The sequence below is a fragment of the Nestor notabilis genome, unplaced genomic scaffold, assembly GCF_000696875.1.
Source record: "Nestor notabilis isolate BGI_N333 unplaced genomic scaffold, ASM69687v1 scaffold4645, whole genome shotgun sequence".
Lineage (NCBI taxonomy): Eukaryota > Metazoa > Chordata > Aves > Psittaciformes > Psittacidae > Nestor > Nestor notabilis.
Genome location: NW_009927732.1, coordinates 35,490 through 58,150, shown reverse-complemented (window position 1 = coordinate 58,150; position 22,661 = coordinate 35,490). Strand labels below are relative to the sequence as shown.

The window sequence follows — 22,661 nt, the reverse complement described above, 5'->3', positions numbered from 1 at the left end:
TACTCAGCTGAATCATGATGAGAATTTTGTAAAGCTTGATAAAATAAAAAATATCTTAATCTGTCATTCTTCTGCAAGTAATTGTCTACTGCTAGCACATGTGCACTGAGACTGTATATTTCTAGTCAGTGGGACTGGAGGGCAGCATATGCGGCCTATGCAGCCTTTCTGCTTCTCAGCAAGAGCATGAACGGGACTGCCCCAGCAGCTCATTCTCATCAGTGACTGGTATGATGAGTCAGAGCTTTTCTTGTTTAAACCAAACTATCTGCCAGTTGTTTCTCAAACCATGCTTAAATAAAGGGAAAATGAAACTACTTTCTCCCTGTGCTGTTTTCTATGTGCTGTAGGGTAGTGATGTGGTTAGAAGTAGCAAATCCACTTGTTTGCAATCCCCAGCCAAGTAGTAAGAAATGAACTGTGTTTCTGAAATTGGAAGCACATAATTTTTGTAGACATGTGCTTATTCTTAGGTAGGCACAGTCATTTTAGACCAGAGACTTAGCAATACAGAACAGATTTGTACCATGACAGGCATTGACCTAAATAGAGCTGTGCTGGTGCTGCAAAGGCAAAAGGGTCTCAAGTAATGACTTGGGTCTGCATGTCTTCAATGGCAATATCTATTTGAGCTGTGCATGTTAACTACTCTAAGTCTTAACTACTGGCAAATAATTTTAGTTTTCTTATGCGTGTGTAAACCACTGAGCTTTTATTTAGAAGAGATCAAAATGTTCAAAAAGCATCTTGCATTTTTTGGTAGGTTTTGCAGGAAAAGTAGAAAATTACACATTTGTATCACGCGTGCTTTTGAACTGATATCATTGTGAATCTGTTATGAATTAGCTGTGAAGTTGATAGTTTCCAGAGTGGCTGCTTACCCAATGTGAATATAGCTCACAGTGCTCCCACACACACACACTGAAATCTTTACCAGTTGTTGCTGTTTTCAAAGCAGGAACTGGAGCCTTCATTCAGCACCGTACTGTTGGCCAGGCAGCTGGAGAGAATGCAGACTGGGTGGCTAAATTCCCAAAAACCCTTTCTGGACAGACTTTGTGCTTCGTGTTTTGAAGATACTGTGGGCTGCATTTATGGAAATTCACCCAAATAAGGGAAAACAGTCACCAACTTTGGTTCTTTTTCTTTAGTTCTTCACATCTTTTCTTTGTACATGTTCTATGCTGTGCCTCTTAGTCTCCATCTTACACTATTGAGAATATGATAGTGCTAAAACACAGAAGTGTAGGGGAGGCAGTCTCTGCTCTTACCCACCTTTTGCCCTTTTTGGAGGCAGAGCTCATCACATGTGCTGCCTGGAAGGATACTGTTGACTGTTACATCTATGGTAAGATCTATTGTGAATCACGAAGATAAGTAAAATTAAACATGAATAATATTGAGATGGGTTTGGACTGAATATTCTTTAAAATGCGGTACTTCTTAAAGCTTTAAAATGAGCATCAGTATTACAGAGCATGAGAGCTTTCTGTTGGTTATGTGTACTTTGCAATAAGCTTTATTTTCATGGCTGGAGAACACTTTTATGTAAGCATTTGATTATATTTTTCTTTATTCAGCAAGTTTTCAACATAAGCTTCCATTTGTATTACCATTCTCCTTATTAGTTTCCTCATTTTTACTACGTTTTTCAAACTTCATGGAAATCTGTATTATTTAGTCTCTGTGGGTGTGGGTCTGATTCCTCAGACTTTCTGCTAACCAGCTCCTGTTGACTTTGGTGGGAACTCTCTCTAGAGACGTTCAGAAACCAACCATATAATTGAATCCATTTACTCTCTCATGAAAAACTCCTGTCCAGTGCTCAGTCATTATGAAAACTTCTCAAAACAAATTGAGTAAAAGAAGAAACAGAACTGAAAGAGACCACCCAAAGTACTAGAACCAAAATAAGCATTATACCTCTCCTTTTCCTTTATTTCAGAGCTTGCATCCATATTCCATGTCTAGGAAGAGGAAAAAAGACCACAGTTATTAGTAACTGTCAGAGATCTTCTATAATAACTATTCTTTTCTTTTTTTTTTTTTTTTTTAGAATTGTCAAAAATAGGTGTTTGTGAAAATCTTCTCTGGAGTAGTCTTCCCCATGCAAAGAAAGGCAAAGGGGTGTCTTTTTTGTAGTGCTGATCTACAGTAATCTGTTTTAACAAAACAGTCATAGTGCAGTGGAACTTGCTGTTGTCAATGTTAGATTGTTCCCACATGTTTTAACATCTGCTTGGTGTGTGAAGCCAAAGTTTCTCCTCTTTCTGTAGGCATTCAGACCCATTTACTTCATAAGGCAGCGTCAGGATGAATGACATGAAATTAAAGTTGAATTATTTAGCTTTAGAAAAATGCACAGAACAATACATTACTGAAGAATGCCCAGTTGAAGAAACTGAACGAAAGTAACTGCAGGTGGTCTCATCTGTCACCCGTGTACTTGGCCATGACTTCCCGCTTGTAGAGAAGGTGAAGATGCCAGTTCTGAGCAGAAATGTTGCAGTTTGGTCCAGTATCTATTGTGCAGTTTTTGATGCAGATGACAGGACTCCAATAACATACCAACTGCATGGCTTTGATTACAATGGGAGTTTGTCAGAGAATTCTTTAAAACAGCCAAGAGGAAATTTTGGCAACAGCAGTGTCACACAAACATGGGTTTTAAATAGTCTGAAGTTGTCAGCAATTTATGAGTTCTGTTTAACAGCAAACATGGAAGCTCAGTGGCTCTTTCCCATGGAACAGAGGGAAAATGTGGTTGGCTTTCTAGGCACAAAAGTGAAATACTGTGAGGGTACCAAAAGACTAAACCACTGGTTCCCAGTAGTTTTTATAAGCAGTTAAACTACCCTCACCATTTATTGTGGTCATGCACTACCATCAAACTTTGGCCACTGTTGACAGTAGTCTGCGAAAGAGCTTCAGGCCACCTTCATCAATTTGCGCAGTCAGACCAAAGCACCTGAGGAGTTGGTTTTACAGGAATGGCAGGGACAAACAGGGGTAAATGCAGGCTATGAGTTATTTAGGAAATATTATTGCAGGTGTAGTTAGCATCCAGTATGTTAGAACAGGGGTGCAGACTTGAAGAGCTGGGAATGTCCCCTAATTCAAGCAGAGCAAGAGAAGGTACCAGTCTCCATCTCTGTTTTTACCTCGAGGAGTTAAGGTCAGCAATCTTCGATCTTTTTTTACTGCTGAATGCTAGTCATTGGTTATAGTCCACTTTGAAGTGGTACTATGAGGAATGCTGAAAACTGTAGAATCTGAAACAATTTGATTGTGTTCAGGAAAATTCCTTTCTAATGCCTGCAAAGCTGTTGATTGTTTAGCTCATTGCACAAAAAAACCATATAGTCATAATGGAGTAAGGAGGGATGGGGAGAGCTGGTGAAAAAATGTTGAACCAAGTTTTAGCTGAATAGCTTGCAGCAGAATTGTGTGTGCTGTTAAATAGGATTACTGCCACGGAGCATGGTGGTCAGGGAGGTGATGTTTGGAGGACTGTCTCCTTAGAGCTGACTGTTGCTCCTTCGCCTCAAGCCTCTCCTATCTTGGCTGTTGCTGCCCTGTGTTTTATTCTGTCTGCTGCCACCAAGACCGGTGTTTTTGACAGCATCAATACAGTTTTCTTGAGAGGTCTTGGCTCTCCCCCAGCCAACTGTGTGCCCATACAAGTCAAACCACACAGATCCTTGCTGTTCTTTTGTCTGTCTCTGTACAGTACCTACTCTTCACCTCTGGGGAAATGGGGAGCTTGTGTTCTGCTGCTGCTTAATGCAGAAGTACTGATGCATCCATAAAAATTGGCAGAAATAAAGGTAAGCTTGTGTTTTTGTCTGGCCAGTGATTCAGGTCATGTTTTTGTTTAAATAGTAGACTATCAGCCACAGAGTGATAGTCAAAGCTCTTAAAAAGGGACTGAAATTCCATATTGCTTAGGGGAAAAGCATTTGAAGCAAATTTATATTACACTTTGAAAACGAATTGAATTTTCGTGTACATTTGGCTGCTCCATTCACTGCTGTGTTCTTTCGCCACAGTAGTGACTTATTTATAAAGCATCACCTGCTATACTTTGGGGTGAAAGAGACAGATAATTTGGTTGATAAAAAGATGGTATTTTTGGAGACCTGGAAGGCAACATGAGAAAACAGACTACTTCAAACATAATCATCCCTGGAATGGAAAATAGAGTACAGAATGAAAATGATGAGGCAGAACCTTTGAGGGGAAAAAAAGAAAAAAGTCTGCTTTCCAGGCTGGAGAGGGTTCACTGTGCTGAAAGGGGATGCTTTTCCCATTGGAAAGCACTTCAGTCTGAGTTTTTCTCTTGGGGCTTTCACCTGTATTACTGGGTGAGATAAATTACTTGCATAAGCTCAAGAATACTGGGGGGTTTTTTTGTTTTGTTGGTTTGATGTGTTTTGCTTTTTTTTGGGGGGGGTATTGGGGTTGTTGTGGGTTTTTTTTAAGGACAGTATATCATTATGGATTCTTGGATTTCCAAATCCAGGAATTTGGAAAAATTCCATGTGAATTGCTGTTCGCCATTTTTAATTTGGCATTTGACATTTTTCATTTTGCAGTGTTAACACTTTATGAGCAAAAGCATTAGAAAAATACGAAGAATAATGACTGGAAGTGAATAATTTTAGACCCTCCGTCTAATTGTCAGTTCTTATGAAACACTGTTGATTTCTTACGCTAATTTATATTTGTGTATATATGTATATACATACACATGATTTTTCAGAGTCATATTGATATAAACATACTGATATATACATGGTGATTAAGCACACTTTTTACTTCATTCCAGCAATAATATTTTTTTCAACCTGTTAAAAAATCACATTTTCTGTGGTGTCTTGTGTTCTGTGGAGTAGGTTGAGCTGTTTCAAGGAGAGGAAAAATAAACTTGGATGACGTCAGTCTGAGGCAGCTCACGATGTGCACAGCGAAGAGTGCTATCAGCATCCCCTGCATGCTAAAAAAAAAATAACAGATAAACTCCAGGAGGATATATAATGCCCAGGTTCATTTGCTTCTGTTGATGAGGGCTTGTAATGAGAGTGCTCTGTGTGCATCCATTCTCATTTATTAAAAGGCTTTTTTCGTTTAATATCTACTTACACTTTTCTATTTGCTCATTTAATTATGTAGACTGATGTGAATCAGAGTAGAAGCTGTTTCCATGCTGAAAGATTAGTGACATGGCAATATCTATTAACAACTGCAAAAATGCATACAGGACTGCATTAATATTTTTGTGGTTGAAATGTGTACACACAGTGGCAATGGTATATTATACAAAAGCAGATTTTATTTGTGGTGTATTGACGGTGCTTCTATAATTAACTTCCACTGACTTTCTCAAGGGCTTAGTCAACCCCATGGAAATTTTAACTTTATCTTAGAAAAACTCTTTGTAAATGCTGATACATTTGTAAATGCTGATACAAATGCTGATAATGGGAGTGGGTCTTTGATGGGTAGTGTGTACTTTGCCCTGTACAGTTCTCTCCACGTTTGTTTTTTTTTTCTGTCGTTGTTGTTGTAGTCTGAGATAATGAACAGCTTTCATTTTCCTTTTATCGAAAATACAAGGATCTTTCATGTAGTAGAATTTAATAAGGTAAGGTGTGACATGGCAGGAAATCCCACTCTGGGATTACTCATCATTATGGTAGTTGCTGGAAGTGACTGAAATAGGCACATAGGAAAAGTTACAAAAATTCAGTGAATTCTGATGTCAGAAATGATCAATTTAAGAACAAGAATCACAGTTAGGTTTGGCTTTTTGCAGCACATATCAGAGAGTTTTGAAGATGGAGAGGTTGGACTCCCTTTTTAGCTGTTTATCTTCAGAGGGAAAATCAGCTCATTTATTTGCTGTTGTATATTGAGGGAAAATATTTTTTTTCTTCCACTTCTAGCTTTGTTACAATGTTTTATTGTAAATTTGTCACTCCTTCATTTACAACTGTGAGACTGTGCAGAAGGAATGATGAATTTAAGTTCTTTTATCTTTGCTCCATATTTTCTTTGGAAGTTTTTCCCCAAATGGGGGAGAAAAAAAAAAGATAAACTAATTGTGCAGATTAAAAAACCTGGGATATATTCCAGAAAAAAAGGCAATGGTTGACTGAAACTGACAGGTGGTTTGCTCTGAAAGACAGCACTTAGCTAAGAGAGTTGAAGACAAAGTGTATAGAACCATTAATTCTGTGTCAATGTTTTATATAAAGTAGCATTAAGAGGTTATTTTCAGGTCCACCTTCCTGCATACTTTTTACTTTCACCATTATGTATACAAACCCTGTGATTTAAAGCATTTCATATTTCCTTTTAGTTGAATTTTATGTTTCCTGGTAGGATAAAAAAACTCAAACAAACAAAACCAGCTTCTTGCTATCAAGCCAGTCCCTGCTAGTGTATGTGTAGAGATTGGAAGGCTGTTCTGAAGTGGTACAATGGTATTCCAGCCTTTGTGATAAAAGTGATTTGTTACTGTTAAGAAAATATAAACAACTAGCTTATATGGTTTGTAAGCAGTGAGAAATCAATCCAAATGTTACAAATCATAAACCCATACTTTCCACAGATGGCCATTTTGCATCGTTGCGAGGCAGTTCTGTGATGTACTGCCTTGCTTTTTTCAGGTGGGAGTGAGGAGCTACACATCTGAGATGCAAATAGAACACATTATGTATAAAAGTGAATTATTTTAATATGAATACAGGCATGAAAACCATGTTTTTGCTTTCAGATTTAACAAATCAAGTAGAGACAATCGGACTGAAGCTGCAGAAAGTAACAGCCGAGATGGACCACTACAAAAAGCTGTTAATGTAAGATTTCCATTTGCTTTATTGTTTTGCCACTGCACGTAAAGCTGTAACAGACCACTTTTTTTCAGAGAGCACTGCTTGTCATGGTGGTTTGAGAAGGTTATGACCAACAGAGAAGATAGTTTATCTTCATATTAAATGGTCTATATTTCTAACCACCTGACTGAGCACATCTGTCTGTGGAAGCAAGGCTTTCTTCCTTCAGCTGTTTAGTGATACAGCAAAGAAGAAGGTTAAGTAAGGTCAATCTAACACTTCATTTAACACACAAGTGTAGGATACATTTTGTGAAATACACATAACTTTGGGCCTAAAAATATATGCAGAAAGTAATATTTCACTTTAGAAATTTGGGATGGAGGGAAGGGTGCAATGAAACTAATCAGAAATTTTAGTATTTAGTCAGTGACTATGATTTCTTTTTTTAATTTGCACACCCCACCCCCAGTATAAACTTGCTGTGACTTATTCACCAGTATGCTATTGTGGTTTGTAATTTTACCATGTTGTGTCTATAGTTTGAAGTAAGAGTATGTAAAGCCTAAATTAATAGAGCAAAAATAGAATGTCATCAAATACTTGTCAGAGCTAACCAAGGTGTGATGACTGAGGAGAGAGCACTTAACTCACATAGAGTGAAAAACTCAACTTGCTGTGTCTTCAGCCCACTTGAAACAAGCAGTGCCTGCAGCAATGACTGCAGCAGTGGCTGCTCTGCTTCATATTGCTTTTAGATGCTGCTGCCCACAGATTAGGGGGAGAGCAAAAATGAGTCCTCTGTCAAAACTTGAGGAAATAGGAAAAAAGGTGCACCTTTTCTTGTGTTGTAATTGTGCTGTTGCACACTGTTCTTCTGGGTTATTGTTTCAATGGCCAAGGAAAGAGGTTGCTGCATTCCTTGCAGCCTGAGAGCTTTATCAGGGACCCAAAATCAGGCCACGTGACCTCCAGGGTCCCATCCAGACTCAGTAGTGCTCAGTGGGACCCATGTTGTCACCCCTAAAAGTTGTGGGACCCATGTTGTCACCTCTAAAAGTTGTGGGACCCAGGACTGCATGCTTTCCTGTATTTCAAATCCTTGTTGTTTGCAGGTAGCATAGAACATAATTCAGAAACGGCAGCACTTTATAGTTCACTTTATAACACTTTGTAATGCACTGCTGACAATAAAAATTAATGTTTCAAACATTAAGCTCCAGAATAATGAACTAGTACTGCCAATCTTGAGACCAGCTGTCATCAGTCTTTTTGTGTGTGTTCCTGAAATTTAAACAAGAATTCCTTCTTTCATGATGTGTACTTTCTGGTTTTGGTCCCTATGTTCAGAGGGTCTGATCGTAATGAAGTTGCAAATATTTGGAATGCTTAGCAACAAAGTATTTTAATGATAATACAAATATTGAGTATGAGAAAAAGATTTCATGAACATAGTTAAATAAACAGTAAAGGGTTTCCAAATGTAATATTAAAATTTCAATGTAATATGGGTACAATTTAATAAAATAACATATTACATATATGTTTAAATGTACATAGGAAGCTTAACCATGGTTATTAACTGGTGAAATGATGACATAATGACAAGAAACATGCAAAGTTTCCAGCCCTCTAAACTACTCATTTGTTGATTGTTCATTTTTATTCATATCTTGCAACAGGGATAAAAGTTTCAAGCAAGATCTCACTTCCTTATTTGCAGCGTTAAACTTGCTGTGAACCTAGGTTAAGCTGAAATTATATTGGAAGTGTAACTTCCAATTCCTTAAAAATGTTAGCTAGAACTGAAAGAACTTTTTGTTTCTTATTTGACTTCTAACTGAAATAGAAAATGCAAGTTAGATAATACATCAATAAATGATGTTCAGGTTGCTGCATGAGTAAAGGCTATCATTTCTTTAGACAATACATATTTTTTAATGTTTTAGGGTGAAATCAACGGAACTTGATGTCTGTCAAAATGAACTGAAAAAAATTAAATACGAAAATGGAATTTCCGAGTCAAGGTAAATGCTGAAATTATATTTCGTAACATACACGTTTTTGGGCAGTGAGAACAAAACTTCTATTATTTTAGTGCAGGTTTTATACACTTTTTTCTCTATTTTTGTGTTCAAGACCCTAAATTTAACTTCATAAAGAAGACATAGGTTTTTGTCTATTATTTTATTTTCCAGGTACAAATTACTTCTGTATTTAGTTTCTGTCTGTGAATAAGAATATAGTAACTGCCATGCTGATAGTTTGTTATTTCATCTGTAGGCTTACAAAAGAGCTCAAGGAAAAGGAGGAATCTTTTCTAATTTGCCAACAAGTATGCAAACATTTACAGGAAGAAGTAGCTGAGAAAGAAAGGAAAGAAGAAGATCTAAAAAGAAGAACCAGTCGATTAGAAAGTGAGCTGGAAGCCCTTAAAGCTCGTCTTAGACAAACAGAGGAAGAAATAGTGATGTTGAAACAAGAAAGGTAATCAGACTGGAGTCACCATGGGTAATCTCCTAGGACTGTCTTTTTGGAAATATATTAAAAATAGAGCATTCCTCCTCTAGCACATCCTGAGCCTCTCTCATGGTTACCAAAAGGACAGAGATTCTGTGAAGTACTGACGTGGTTCGTGCCAGTCAAGCTGCAGGAGAAGTGGCAGAACAAGGAGGGTGGCTCTGGGGCTAGGCAGACTGGGAGGGATCTGCTGCTCCCAGCTTTGTGGTGCCTTGCCTGTGTTTTCAGGACAGTCCTGCCCTGCCACTGCCCTCTCTCATCTCCTGATCTTTGAAAGCCTTGGCAGCCCTGACCTCATATCCTGGAATTTTGGAATTCATCAGATGGATTTTTTAAATCATTGCAGTATAGAGAAAACTTGAATGAAAAAGAAAGAAAGAAAAAAATAAACAAAGAAAAGGGGAAGTAGCAGATGGGAAAGCCTTGCTTTGGAGTCCAGGGCTTCAGCTTAAGCTTAATCAAAACAGCCCTTTATTGCAGTTGTTATAGTTGCTATTTGTTATGTAAGGCTTGTAGAGCAAGAGTCCCAGAGAGTTTGAATTACTGTAACTTACATTATTAGCAACTTGCAAACCATAACAATGCTATAAATATTAGTATATCCCAGTTTATTGGATGTGGTCTAATATTTGATAAGAGTACAGACTTCCCACCAGTTTGGAGGTTCTCAGATATCAATGAAGCTGCCATTTTCCCTGTAATTACTGTTCAGAACTAGAAAACAAAGCACTGAGCTTCTGAGGATAGTCTTTCTTGACACAGTATCTGGTTTGAGTGCCTTTGTTTCAGACATCTGCACTTACCAGCCTCAATCCATATTTTTTAATTTATTTGAGTGTAATCTATATACCCAATTTTATTCCTGATAAACACAGACTTGTTTTTACCATTTGAAAGTATCTTGCTACTAAATTTTCAGTTACTGATAAGTTAGCTTGTCTTTTGTTAGCAAAAGAGAAAGTCTGTCCCTTGCTTAAGACATGGCAGTACATTATTTGTTTGTTTTGTGTACAATGAAGAAGTGGCTTTTGGAGAAGATAAGCATTTTCTGAGTGATGTACACCAAGAGGCATTACGCTACTTTCATATTTAAAGTGTTTGAATATTCCCTGTACTTCAGTACCTCCATGAAAAGATATTACATGTTAATTTAAGAGTATTTCTCTTCTACTTAAACCACAGATACATGAGTTGTTCCAGTCAGTACCTTGCTAATAATCTAAGTTACAAGAATTTAAACTCACACGGGCTTTTGCTCTACAAGCCTCGCATAACAAAGAGTAACTCTAACAATAGAAAACACTTGGTGTTTTTAATTCAAAACCTGACACTTTTTTTTTAATTAATGATAGTAATAGTCCAGGTTTGTTAAATACAACATCTCCTGTTCTGAATATTGTAACAGTTTTTCAGTGTCCTTCAAAATTTGACTTAAGAAAGACTAAAACTATTGGAGGTTTGAATATGTGTGTGTGTAAGAAAGATCAACTATAGCATTTTCTATAAAGTGTAAAATTCAGAAGGCATGTGATGGCATTATGCAAATGCTAACTAGTGATTACTGCTGTGCCTCTGGGCTCCAGGCAGGGTTCCTGGGCTTGTTGCATTGAATACTAAACAAAGAGGAAAAGATGAGCCCTTGCCACAAAGGACTTAATTGCAAGAAAATGGCATACTACCAGTCTGTGCAGAGCACATATTTACATATGAGTTTTTGTGATTTCTAGGGAGTTAATGCTGATTTCTCATCAGAACAGAACAGAGCAGCTGCAGGAAGCATTAAGACAGAAGATGCGGAATGAAGATAACTGGAGGGAGAAGGTAATACTGGATGTGCAGTTTCAGTTTCTTTTTTTTTGTCCAGTTGTAGTCAGCTGTCACAAATGAGTACAGTAAGCCAGATAGCTGTCTCCACAAGTGCAAACATGTCAATAGTATTCTTTGCACAAGGGGCTTTGCACAAGGGGTTTTAATGGGTGATCTCTCCACATAGATTGAAACTGAATGCAAAAGGTATTTGGTATGTTTACAGACTTGGCAGATGTTCAGGTCTGATGAGGTCTGATCTGCAAATTCTCAGGTTTCAGGGTATTTATGAAGTGTCTGTGTTAGGAATGCACTCCCTCTGATCTTCCAGCTCCGTCCTTTCCCTGTGTGCTCTGCAGGAGAGGGTGCAACAGGAAAAGCCCAATCTCGTGGGCCATTGTCCTGCACAAGCTCCAAGGAGGTGTGTGGGGCAGTCTGGGTTACAAACTCTGAACCACAGTTACGCATGGGGAACCACATCAATGCCTGGATTTGTTTCCTGTCATATCTGGAAGAGAAGTGTAGGAAAGCATGTATTTAATACTGAAGTAGGTTCCCAATAAAAACAAGGTTTGGTATTGTTGACATGATGGAGATAACACAGGGCCTTCCTTCTTGCGTGTTAGGTGAACTGAAACTGAAGATAGCTATTTTTAAAACAAATCTATAAAATAAATAATAAACAGGTGGACAAAAATATTCTTTCCTTAGAAGACATGTATTTGCAAACCAAAGCAGAGCTTAACAAATAAGCTGTGGTACCACAGCAATTATGGAGCTATCAGCCACTGACAAATAGCAAAAGGCAGTGGAGTTGTTAGCCATACAGCTGATGAGGAAGGCAAGAGGTGTGTGGATACCTGCCTGGTACTTACAGCAGGTACTATGCAGGATATATGTTAATGCCATCCCTCGAACGATTCTGTTATTCACGGCAATAGGCAAGTGAAGCGATAACATGACAGTTCTACCCTTTCAAAGTTCTCTGCTGACATAAAATTTGTTGCTGGCCATCAGCTGTGATGGGGGCATGGGGATGAAGATAAGGAGAGCAGTGAGTAGGTGGAGGAGTGTGGTTAGACTGGGAAATTGGGCAGGGAGAAGTGGTAGCAGAAAGAAGGGGTGTGGCTCATCCATTCACTTGAGTTGGGAGCCCACACAACAAAGATCTAAAGATGTTCACAGTGAAAGTCCCAGTGTTAGAATGGACCTGTAGGGTGAGAAAGGCTTCTGCTCTTTCTGATAACTGCTAGCATCACTGGCTCCTTTCAGGCAGTCACATCTCTGCCACATAGACTCTTGCTACCTAATCTGCTGAAGTTTTTTACTTGCCTTCCCTTCAAGTCAGAGCAGTATGAAAATAAAGACTTCTGTGAAATTTACTATGGAAAAAACCTCTGTATTTAATTTGAAAAGACTTGACACTGCTATGACTTGGCTTCTCCATGAAATGGACAATCCTTTGTTATTTTATCCATTGCCTGTCACAAAAGACTGCAAGGCCATTTTCATACACCTTCCCACTTAGGCTCTTTCAGTAATTGGACAATGGCTCCTTTCACAGTGAGGAGAAAGGGGAAGGTGGGAGGGAGAATGATACACCTTCTATATGTGCATGCTCCTTTATACATGCCCATTTTTCGTTTATTTAATGGAGTGAAGTTAAAAAATAAATCAAGTAAAGGCTACAAATGCAGAATGTGGTTAAAATACAGCCAGGATGACACCCCAGATTCAGGGGAAACTGACTTGGCTGGGGAGTAGCAAGTGCCATAGAGATTAGGTCTAGTCCTGGTCCATGGGTGTAGGATGCAACGTTACAAAAGCAGCTCAGGTACAGGGAGCACCCCAGCTGCACGCCTGCCCTCAGGGCACCTTGCTGTGGCCATGCCAGTGCTGTGCGTGTTGCGCAGGGCTGCTCCACAAGCATGAACTCCTTTTAACGTGTGTTTTCTTCTTAGACAGGTTCCTTACCACTAGCTGCATCTTTAATTGGTATTATTACATTCTACAAAGTTAGGTTATAATTCATTAGTCATCTTTTAGTATGTACTTGGGTTTGGGGTCTTCTGTGGAAAAATATTTTCAGCTGATTTAAAAACTATATGTATATGCCCACTGTATGTGCTAGTTGGATAGGTTTCTTAGTTAATTGCACACCTGGTTGGAATGTGGCAATGCTACAGTTCCTTATTTATACTGGGCTTTGAGCAGCTCCACTGCCGAACAGCGATCTCAGGAATCAGGACTTTTGGATCTGCTCTGCAGGGCAGGTTGCTTTTTCTTGGAGTGTCTGGTCATGCTGTGAAGTTTTGAGCTGGAGACTCGAACTAGGATTGGAGCGTCCAGCTGCCAGTTTCTTCCAGTGGGATTTGGAAAGTGGTTTGTCACGAACAGCCGTGAGCATGTAAACTGTGTTTTAATCTGCAGTTTTTTTACACAAGCACCAAAAAACCCACAACCCAACCTGAACTGAATTCAAGAAATATAATTAAAAAAAAGAAAATCTGTGAAGGAAAAATTGAAAGTGTGTTGAACAATAACTGACTTTTCTTATTTAAGACTTACATAACTGGTGACTAAAATTGCTGTCGTCTTCTTTTTTTAAGTATGTGATAAGTGTCTGAAAGCTTTATTTAGTCTCTGGAAATTTTTTCGACTATGAGCAATTAAGATCAGTTACATTTCTTTTAAAACTCCTTAACCTTTCTGTCACAGGATATAATTTTAGAATGAGGTCACGCTGTCTGCATAACCACAATGTATTTTTCAACCTGGCATTAAAACAAGATAAAGACTGCTACTAGTAAGAGAGAGCAATTACAACTTTGGTATTACAGCCATTAAACTGTACTGAACAGCAAGTGCTCTAGAAATGTTCTCATCAGACAAAAGAATTAGAAATATGACAAAGTGACAAAGTTATCTTTTTCTTGGGTCAGCGTGCCATTGAATCAGTATAAAATGTTCCATTTAAAATACAGATAAACCTTAAACTGGTTTAGTGGAACAAAAACAAAAAAATCTCTTCTACAAAATATTTTCATATTGATGTAAACATTTATTTTATGGATTAATGAATGAGGGGCATGTATGTGATTTTAAAGCAATTAGTGGGGGTTATGTTTTCTTTGAAGATCAACTGCCATTTTTTTTCCCTGTTCTGGTTATCAACTTTATTATCTTCAAGTGTTAAATGTGAAAAATGCTTGTATAATTTTTAAAATTAGCTCAGTTTTTTTATACTGCCTTTATTTTTTTAGTCTTTTTAATCAAGTAGCTTCCAGCATATGATCTGCTTCTATGATAGTAAGTAGAGTTAATAAATTAGGTTTTCTAGAATTAGAATCCTAACTCCCATATCTAATAATGTAGAAAATATATCTACAATAGTAATAACAATAATAGTATACTTCTAGGATCTTACAAATATACTAGTTTAAAGCTAAACCTTAGTGGGGGATTTGTGCCTATTCCATGACCAGAATTTAGGTATATTTTTATTTAAAAAATAATTAAAATATTTCCAATTTATCTTTTCCCAAAAAAGAGTTAGGGGAATTTGTTTTGCTTTTGCTCATAATTAGTGTGTGAAATTAGATAATTGTAATAAATATTATTCTGGGCTTTCTGCTTTTAAAAATTCTAAGTAATTAGACTAGTGTTGTGCATTAATGTGTCTTTCATATTCTTTTTGCGTGCTACAATTAAGTCCATTAGAATTCAGCCTGCAGAAATTAAATATTAACACAGTGGTTTAGGAAAAATATTTTTCAAAATACAGCCTTCAGTATTTACTCCAGAATCCAGGCTTTTATTTTCAGGAAATTATGGCTGAATTTTCAAATTTGCATTTATAATATTAAATGTGTGAGATGCCTTAAGGACTGGGATATTTAATTTTATGATTTTACCCAGAATTTGCAACTCTTTTACTTTTATTTCTTAACTTTTTGGTCCAGAGCTTGTCCCACATATCTACCATCAGTATGGTGTTGCCTGGACCCTAAAACAAGCTGGAGCTGCTCGTTGCTCACCTTGCACCATGGACCCTCACTGTTCCTGGAACCCTGGCTTGGTGATGGGGCTAGCACAGCGGCTGCATGCTGTTGGCAATGTCTGGAGAGGCAGGCATCCCGCCACATCATCCATAGGGATCCCTAAGCATGCTCCTTCCCCTAGATTTCTGGTATTTACAATGGATTTATGGGAAGTGAGACATGTTATAAAATAGGTACATGGTGCTAACACGCACTGCTCCTCTAAAGTGCGAGATAGCACATATGGAGTATGTGTCATCTGAGTGTGGTCCCTGGGAGCAGACAGATAGACATTTTATATGGTAAATTGCTATTCGCTGACAAGGCTGAATGGTAAAGCATGAATAAAAAAATGATTTTATAAGGAAGAGTTAACATGTTTAATATTGAGCTTATGTCAAGACCCACTCTTTGGGAATGGGTCTTGACATTTCATGACCAATTTTTAGCACAGTAGATGTTATATACTGTGAAATGTATCATTGTGCTGCATTTGAAATAATAACAAGCTGAGTTTTACCTCCAGAGGGAATGCATCCAGCAAAATAATAATCTATTTTAAGAACTAGCTAAGGATTTGTAATTTGGTGTTTTCATAATGATTTAATGTGAAGTTCAGCTGCCTAAACTTAGGCATCTAGCACCACTTGAGACACCATGGGGCTTGTGAGACATCTGGGGCTGCTGGCTGTTACTCAGCTCTGGTGCTCTGCGAAGCAGGAACTGTCCATGCAGCTGTGAGCCAGTGAGAAGCAGCAGCTTTCCCTCACCAGGCTCCAATGTTGCAATCATTTTATGTGTTTCTTCAGTGCCCAAAATCTTAGTCTGCCAAATTTCACATCACTTTATTTATGCCAGTGTGGAATGTGAAAAGTATTTTAAGATGAGTTGCTACATATTGTTAAAAAACACTTGTTGCCTAGATGGAAATTGATCTGGCTAAAGGTGAAGCACAACACAAAGAAGCAATTCTTAAAATCAAGGAAGAAGCAAGACTGGAACTAGACATTGAGAGACAAAAGCAGCAAGAACTAATCGCAAAATATCAGAGAGATCATGAAGAGCTTCAGAAGAAGGTGTGTAACGCTCGTGAGAAAGGTTTTGTGACAGTAGATAATATAAACTAATGAAATATGGCATGGGAAGTAGTAAGACTTTCTTTATATGTATTCCTTTATCTAGATGATGATACAAGATTTTTTCCAAGCCTTTGCATATGGCATATGCTTCTTTAGTTTTTTTTTTTTTAAAGTTTTATATAGAAATTGTAAGTTTTACCTATAACCTTAGTTTTCAAAAGATTTATTGAAAATTCTGGAAAAAAATTAAAGAAATTTGATGAAATACATTGTTATTTGAAATGTGTTACATAGGGTTTTAAGGAGCTGGAAGTAACAGTTTGGCTTAGTTTACTTTACAAATATTTGACTGTGATTTTAAAACCCTGAAGAAATACTTCCAGTAAAGAAATTATGTTTTCTTCTGTTTGATCTTGGACATACTACTTAATGTCTCTGGTCTGAATGAGTTTTGATTCATTTACAGCTCTCTGATATCCTTTGAGCATATTATGTAAATTCAAAGCAATTTTTGTTTTTGTCTCTGAGGGCATGTATGTTTGCATTTCTATTTTTTTATCTCTTGAAATCAACATTCATCTGACACTTAATTCTACATATTGAAAGATATCCTCTGAATATAATTTTTGTTTAATCTAATGCAGATTCCAGGTTTAATATCCAGTGCTACCAATAGCTTAAGGATGGAGACAGAAATTCTTGAAAAGAAGCTACAAGATGCCCAGATCAAACTTGCAGAGAAAGATGAAGAGAAGGAAAAAGAAATTCAGAGCCTTAAAAGACTAATTACTGAACTTGAATTTCAGCTGTCGATGGAAAAGAACAATAATGAATCATTTCTGGATAATATGAGAAAAGAAATAAAACACAAGTCAGATGAACTGGAAAAATTAACCCAGGAGAGGACACAGCTGATTCACAATCTGAGTCAAGTTCAAGAAGAGGTAGGAACATGACTGAGGAAATGCTATGCTGCTTTTACTTAGAGATATGTGATTTCTAAAATCATTCAAAGTATCTATATTTCAGACACTGTTAAAGTGCTGATTTAAAAACCATTGAAGTTAAACTATTTGTAAAGCGAGTCCATCATAATGTCATAAGTACAATTTATCACAATATATGTGAAATTTTAAGTGCCTGCTAAATTAAAGTAGTTGTTTATTAAAATATATAAATATATAAATATATATATATTTCTCAGGTCCTGCAAGACATTTATTTCTTAGTCTTTAGCCTCACATCATGCTACATAAGCATGAGTCAACAATGAAGTGTTCTTCATGTTTTTAAAGTAAAAGACATGGACAATTCTCATTTTTAGAATGAAACAGCAGCAATCTTTCCAGTAATCCTACTTACTTTGGAAATCATTTGTAAGAAAAACAGTCATATGGTCAATATTGTTCTGAATGGCTTCTGGAGCAGAGACTGAATCTTCTAATGTGGGATTATGTGTGTGCATCCTGCGTGCTAATGGGGATGTATTCCACCTCCCACCAGTAAAGACACTTTGTCTTACACAGGAATGCATAAAAATGAATCAAAAGTGAAGTTTGGTGGATGGATATTCTTACCACAATCATTTGCTGAATGTCTGTAATATAATGGGGAGGGAGGAGAGAGCTGTACTGCTCTATGAGAAATGTGAATACAGTCAAGTCAGGGACTGTAGATCAGATTAGACTAGAGTGCCCTAAGTAAGTAAGTAAGTGGCAGGAAAAAAGATATTGGTACACAGTGAAAATAAAACTCTTCAAAATTAATTTAGGGCTTGGGTTGAAATTTATTTATTCCTTGAAAAAGTTTCAGAAACACTGTTTTAGTGAAGTTACAGTGATGTAGAGTGAATGTAGGTACATTCTGTCCTGTACCTATGGAAAAGGCTCTTGGAAAGGCACACGCTCTTCAAGTATTGGTCAGGAATTTCAGCAGGGTAAGGAACACACTGCTATCCTTTATTGTGAGATTCGTTGGCTCTGCTTATCTTCATTATGCATCCATTTGATCCTCTTACCACTGAAGAGGTTTAGATAGAAAAGTTTGTGTCCATGCGATGAGGTTGTGCGTTACTGAGGGTGTTCTCTGTATGACTTGATCATCACTCTCTGCTGGAGACTGCCTTGGTGGTTGGTTTCCCTTTCATTCTCATGGACCTCCTGGTGCCAGCAACAATCACTTGCTTAGAAGGACAAAAAAGTGGTTATTTTCTCTCTGTGTTAGTACTTTCTGTAGTTCTGACTTTTATGACTCAATTTAATGATGTCCCTTGTGGCTTTTTTTTTTTTTTTTTTTCATCTGGAAAATTAGTTTTTCAGGAAAATTAACATCACAAATAAGATCCACACAATATACAAATTTGTGGACTTCTGTAATACTGCAGCAGTTCTAGTTGTCTGCTTAGGGCCCAGTACCAGTCACTTACCATTTAGGTATTGGGAATCAAAGTGTACAGTTTGTGAAAACCGCTAGACTGAAAATCATTCGTCCCAATTATTTGGGAAATAATAATCAATAAAGAATGCCATCACAAAAATGGGTGCACAATTATTTAAACTACAGAGGAGGATAACTTCTTGGACATCTTATCATAACAAAGTGGCACAGTAATGTTTGACCTCTGTCTGTTGCTTTTTCCTTTCCAAGAGCAGAATTCCCAGTTTCCCCCTCACTGGAGGATGGGCAGGATATCAAAAGTAACTTCGGATAACTTGCCTCATATTTTCCACTGTCTCCTAAGGGAATGAAGGGTGTGTAAATGCTGATGTATGTCCTTTGAGTGACTTTCAGAGAAACCAAAATATGGGAAGCCTTGAAGGATTTGTGTGCATCATTACCCCTCCAGCCACACCTCTCTTAAGCCCAGGAGCTGAATAGGCACAGCTTTTGACTAATGTCATTTTGTAAAGCCAGTGTTTGTTTCTGTTTGCAGAACACTCTTCTCCAGGAAACAGTGCGCAGAGAGTGTGAGGAACGCTATGAGCTGACTGCAGCTTTGACTCAAGCCAGGGAACAAGTACTGGAACTAAAAAAACTCAGTGGAAACTTCCCATTATTGCCGTGTTCCCTGGCTCAGGGCAGCCTAACCTCCTCTGCTGCCCTGCTCGCTGATTATGGACAGAAAAGCCGCTCCAGTCCCAGCGCTGGGAAGGAAATCAATCTCTCTAGACAGTTTGGTATTTCAAGAGCTGCGAAGGCACCCACCTCTGGTAAGCGTAGCAGCAGCAGCAGTGTGTGCTTGCCGGCTCTAGCTCCACCACATCCTCCAAGAGGAAGGGCAGCTTCGCTCAGCGAGCCCAGGAGCAGGATCTCTGCAGTTAGAAGACGACAACTGAGTTAGCTCTGACAGCTATATACACATGCATAGTGCATGAGAAACCATTCCAGTGCATCAAATGGCTGTTTACTCGTGGACCCCAGGGTCAAATCTTAGCTGATTCAATTCATGCATTTCTACAAGTTAAAATTAAGTTAAATTTTTATATATTTTTATTGCAATACTGTTTCTTTGTCCATCACATATCAAAGTAATTAAATGCTATCTACACTTCAAGATGAGGAAAGTAAGAAAGAAAAAATACTGTCTCTTCAAAAGGAACATCTCTTCAACAGGTGTAATTAAATTAATGGGCAATTTAAATTCCTGGTTTCCCAAACCACTTAGTTGGAATTTTCCCATTTTTTGTGTTCTCCTATTTAACTTAATTGCTTTTTTCTGGTGTAAAAATGTGATTTGTTTGGTTAGAATCAGATTTTTGCAATTATTTAATCGAATAGTGTTATATTTGCGAATAATTATGCTTTAGGTCAGTGAAACTTGCTAGTTGGGGAGTACATATCGTTCAGTTTGAAAATGTGGCAAATCCATGCACGGAGTAGATTAGCCATTCACAGAGACATAGCTTCCTCTGTGTGCAAGTCTTTAAGTTGTGCTAGTTAACAAGGAGTGGAAGACTTAACACATTTCTTCCAAAAGATGTTTGCCTCTTTAATTTCATCAGAGAAGTGTCTTTATGTTAAGCATAACTTTTAGCTTCAAAGTGGACATTCTGGAGTTCTCTGTAAAATTGTTAGACAGGAGGATCAGTATCTTTATTTTACTCCTTGATACATGGAACCATGGTTTTTTTTGGAGCATAAAAAGCCCAGGCAAGGCTTGGTCATCTTTGTTAGCGTGCAGAGGCTGCAGAAGTAGCTGCTTTTTGAACAAGGCAGATCTACTATTGGAGCAGTTTGACGATGTGCAGTATAGGGTGGGCTGAGTGAAACAGCGATGGGTGACACAGTCAGTCTGAGATTACACTTACTGTATCACGAGGTACTTGAGTGTTTTGGTCAGGTAAGCCCAAACAGGGCCAGTTTGGTGATAGTAACCAGTTCTGGCAACAGCCCAGCAGTCATTGGACAAGGAGAGGTGATGAAGCAGGCCCAGGTCAGCCTGGCAAGTCCCCTGGGCAGGGGTAGACCTGCCACATTAGACCCAGGTCAGGCAGGAGCTGAGGCTGAGCTCTTTGGTTCATGGCAGGGGCACAGGGGTGGGAGCCCTAGGCACAGAGATGCTGGTGCCCCTGCTCTATTGAAAGACCACCATTCATCTTCTGAGACCATCACCTCTGACTTGGACAGAAACTTCGTGGAAGGTAAGTTAGAGGGGAACTTTTTGGAGACTCTCAGAGTGTGCATCTGAGCAGCTGGACAACTGAAATGGCCTGCTCCTGTTTAGGTCTGGGGACTGGACTTGCTCTTCCCTCAGAGTTGTGGAGTTGCTTCTTCATAGGGCACTTGACTTGTAAACCCAGACAGGTTTATGACTGCATCATGAACCTAGACCTTCTTGTTATTTCTTTGTAATGAGATAGTCCTATATGTGACAAAATGACAGCAGTAGGCCACATCTTCAGTGCTGGAGAAAATTAGAAAACCTTTGTTAAATCCAATGGCATGACAGGGGATGTATTTTATTCAGTAAAATCAGTGGAAGAAACAACAATTTTAGGTTTACCCTCTGGAGCTTGATTTAAAAACATGCTCTGCCTTAGTCAGCTTCTGTTCCCACTGAGACCATCAGTCAGCATTACCTGATTTCAGCAGATGCTGCCATCTTCTATTCACAAATTCCAAAGCAACAAAAAATATCAGTGTTATAAAAGTTGTTCTGGTAGCTGCTGCTGTGTAGAGATGGGGTTAGGTACTCTGCAGGCACCTGGCAGATTGAGTGGACTTGAACAGACCTCACAGAAACTGGTAGCAAGAACCAGCTGATTGGGGCATGTTAGAGTCAAACACAGATACCGTTCCCAGGAGAGTATAGACTCAGGTTGGTGGAGGTCAGAGTCTGACAATTTGGCTTTCCTCACTCAGCAGGATCCTGGTGGCTGCTGTGAATGAGGCCTGCTTGCCTTCTCTGATGTAGAAGAGCCCATCTGTAGCTTCCAACCCCATGTTGGAAGCATGTGCCAATAGGCTGTATTCTCCACAGGCATCCTCAGTGAAGGCTTGCCCAGTTTACTAGAACAGGATTATGCTCAATTGGCTTATGGCAACAGTGAGTCTTAAGCCCAACCAAGATACCTGGGCAGCAGTGGGAGCTGTCTACAGAACCTGCTGGCTTTGCTCAGATACTTGTATTTTTCTCAAGGATGTTGAAAATTTGGAATGTCAAAGATGTGAAAGCAATTCCACTGAAACACAAGCCTCAGGAAATACATTTTTAAGCAATCCCACAAATGCAGAAAGAAGGGGATGGGAAGCAGTCCCAAAGGCCTGTTTGGAGGATGGCTGGATGGTGCCCTGCTCTGATCAGTGGTGATGCTGATTTTTGTGTAGAAAAGATGCTGACATCTTCGAGCTTGAAAATTGTTATTCCACTGTCCACCCACAGTCTTCCTGTGCTGAAGTAACAGATTTTCATTGAGGTAGTTCTTAAAATTGTGAGCTCCAGAGCTCTGTGGTGTAGATTTTTCATAGCATTTTTAGATGAACATTGGTTGCATTTTCCAGTCTTACAAGATAGTTCAAGTTACATAAATCTGCTAACTGCTGTTACATAATGTTATGCCCTTCTGTAGCTACGGAACAGGCATCACAGTGAGCCCTGGGGTAGCTGATGTTGTAATGTGGAGTTTAATACTAGAATATTTCTGTCAAAGAGAAGGTGGGACCTTTACCTGTTTTGCCGGCTGAGCTCACAAGGATGCAGTAATGTCTGTGCTTACAGCAAAGCTACAGAGTATCCCAGTTCTATGGTGTAACAGCTGCTCCTTCCCTTGTGCTGCTGTGGCTGCGCAAACAGGTCAGACTTTCAAATCTGGGCTCCTGCCGACTGCTTCAGTGTTTATATCCTGTAGTGGCAGCAATAGTAAAGAATGACTCTGTGGTCG

At 38.5% G+C, this 22,661-nt stretch overlaps 1 protein-coding gene across 1 annotated transcript in view; it reads left to right on the top strand.

Annotated features, from left to right (window-relative positions):
• The window catches only part of LOC104405451 (leucine-, glutamate- and lysine-rich protein 1-like), a gene marked incomplete at its 5' end in the record, with an annotated part of 31,980 nt that extends 12,359 nt beyond the window's left edge, over positions 1 to 19,621 (top strand). The window contains 7 exons of the mRNA XM_010014176.1: positions 6,779 to 6,860; positions 8,786 to 8,863; positions 9,120 to 9,323; positions 11,084 to 11,177; positions 16,126 to 16,278; positions 16,926 to 17,225; positions 19,214 to 19,621. Of these exons, the coding sequence (XP_010012478.1) occupies positions 6,779 to 6,860; positions 8,786 to 8,863; positions 9,120 to 9,323; positions 11,084 to 11,177; positions 16,126 to 16,278; positions 16,926 to 17,225; positions 19,214 to 19,621 (1,319 nt within the window). The remainder of the gene's footprint in view (positions 1 to 6,778; positions 6,861 to 8,785; positions 8,864 to 9,119; positions 9,324 to 11,083; positions 11,178 to 16,125; positions 16,279 to 16,925; positions 17,226 to 19,213) is intronic.
• Positions 19,622 to 22,661: the final 3,040 nt, after the last annotated feature.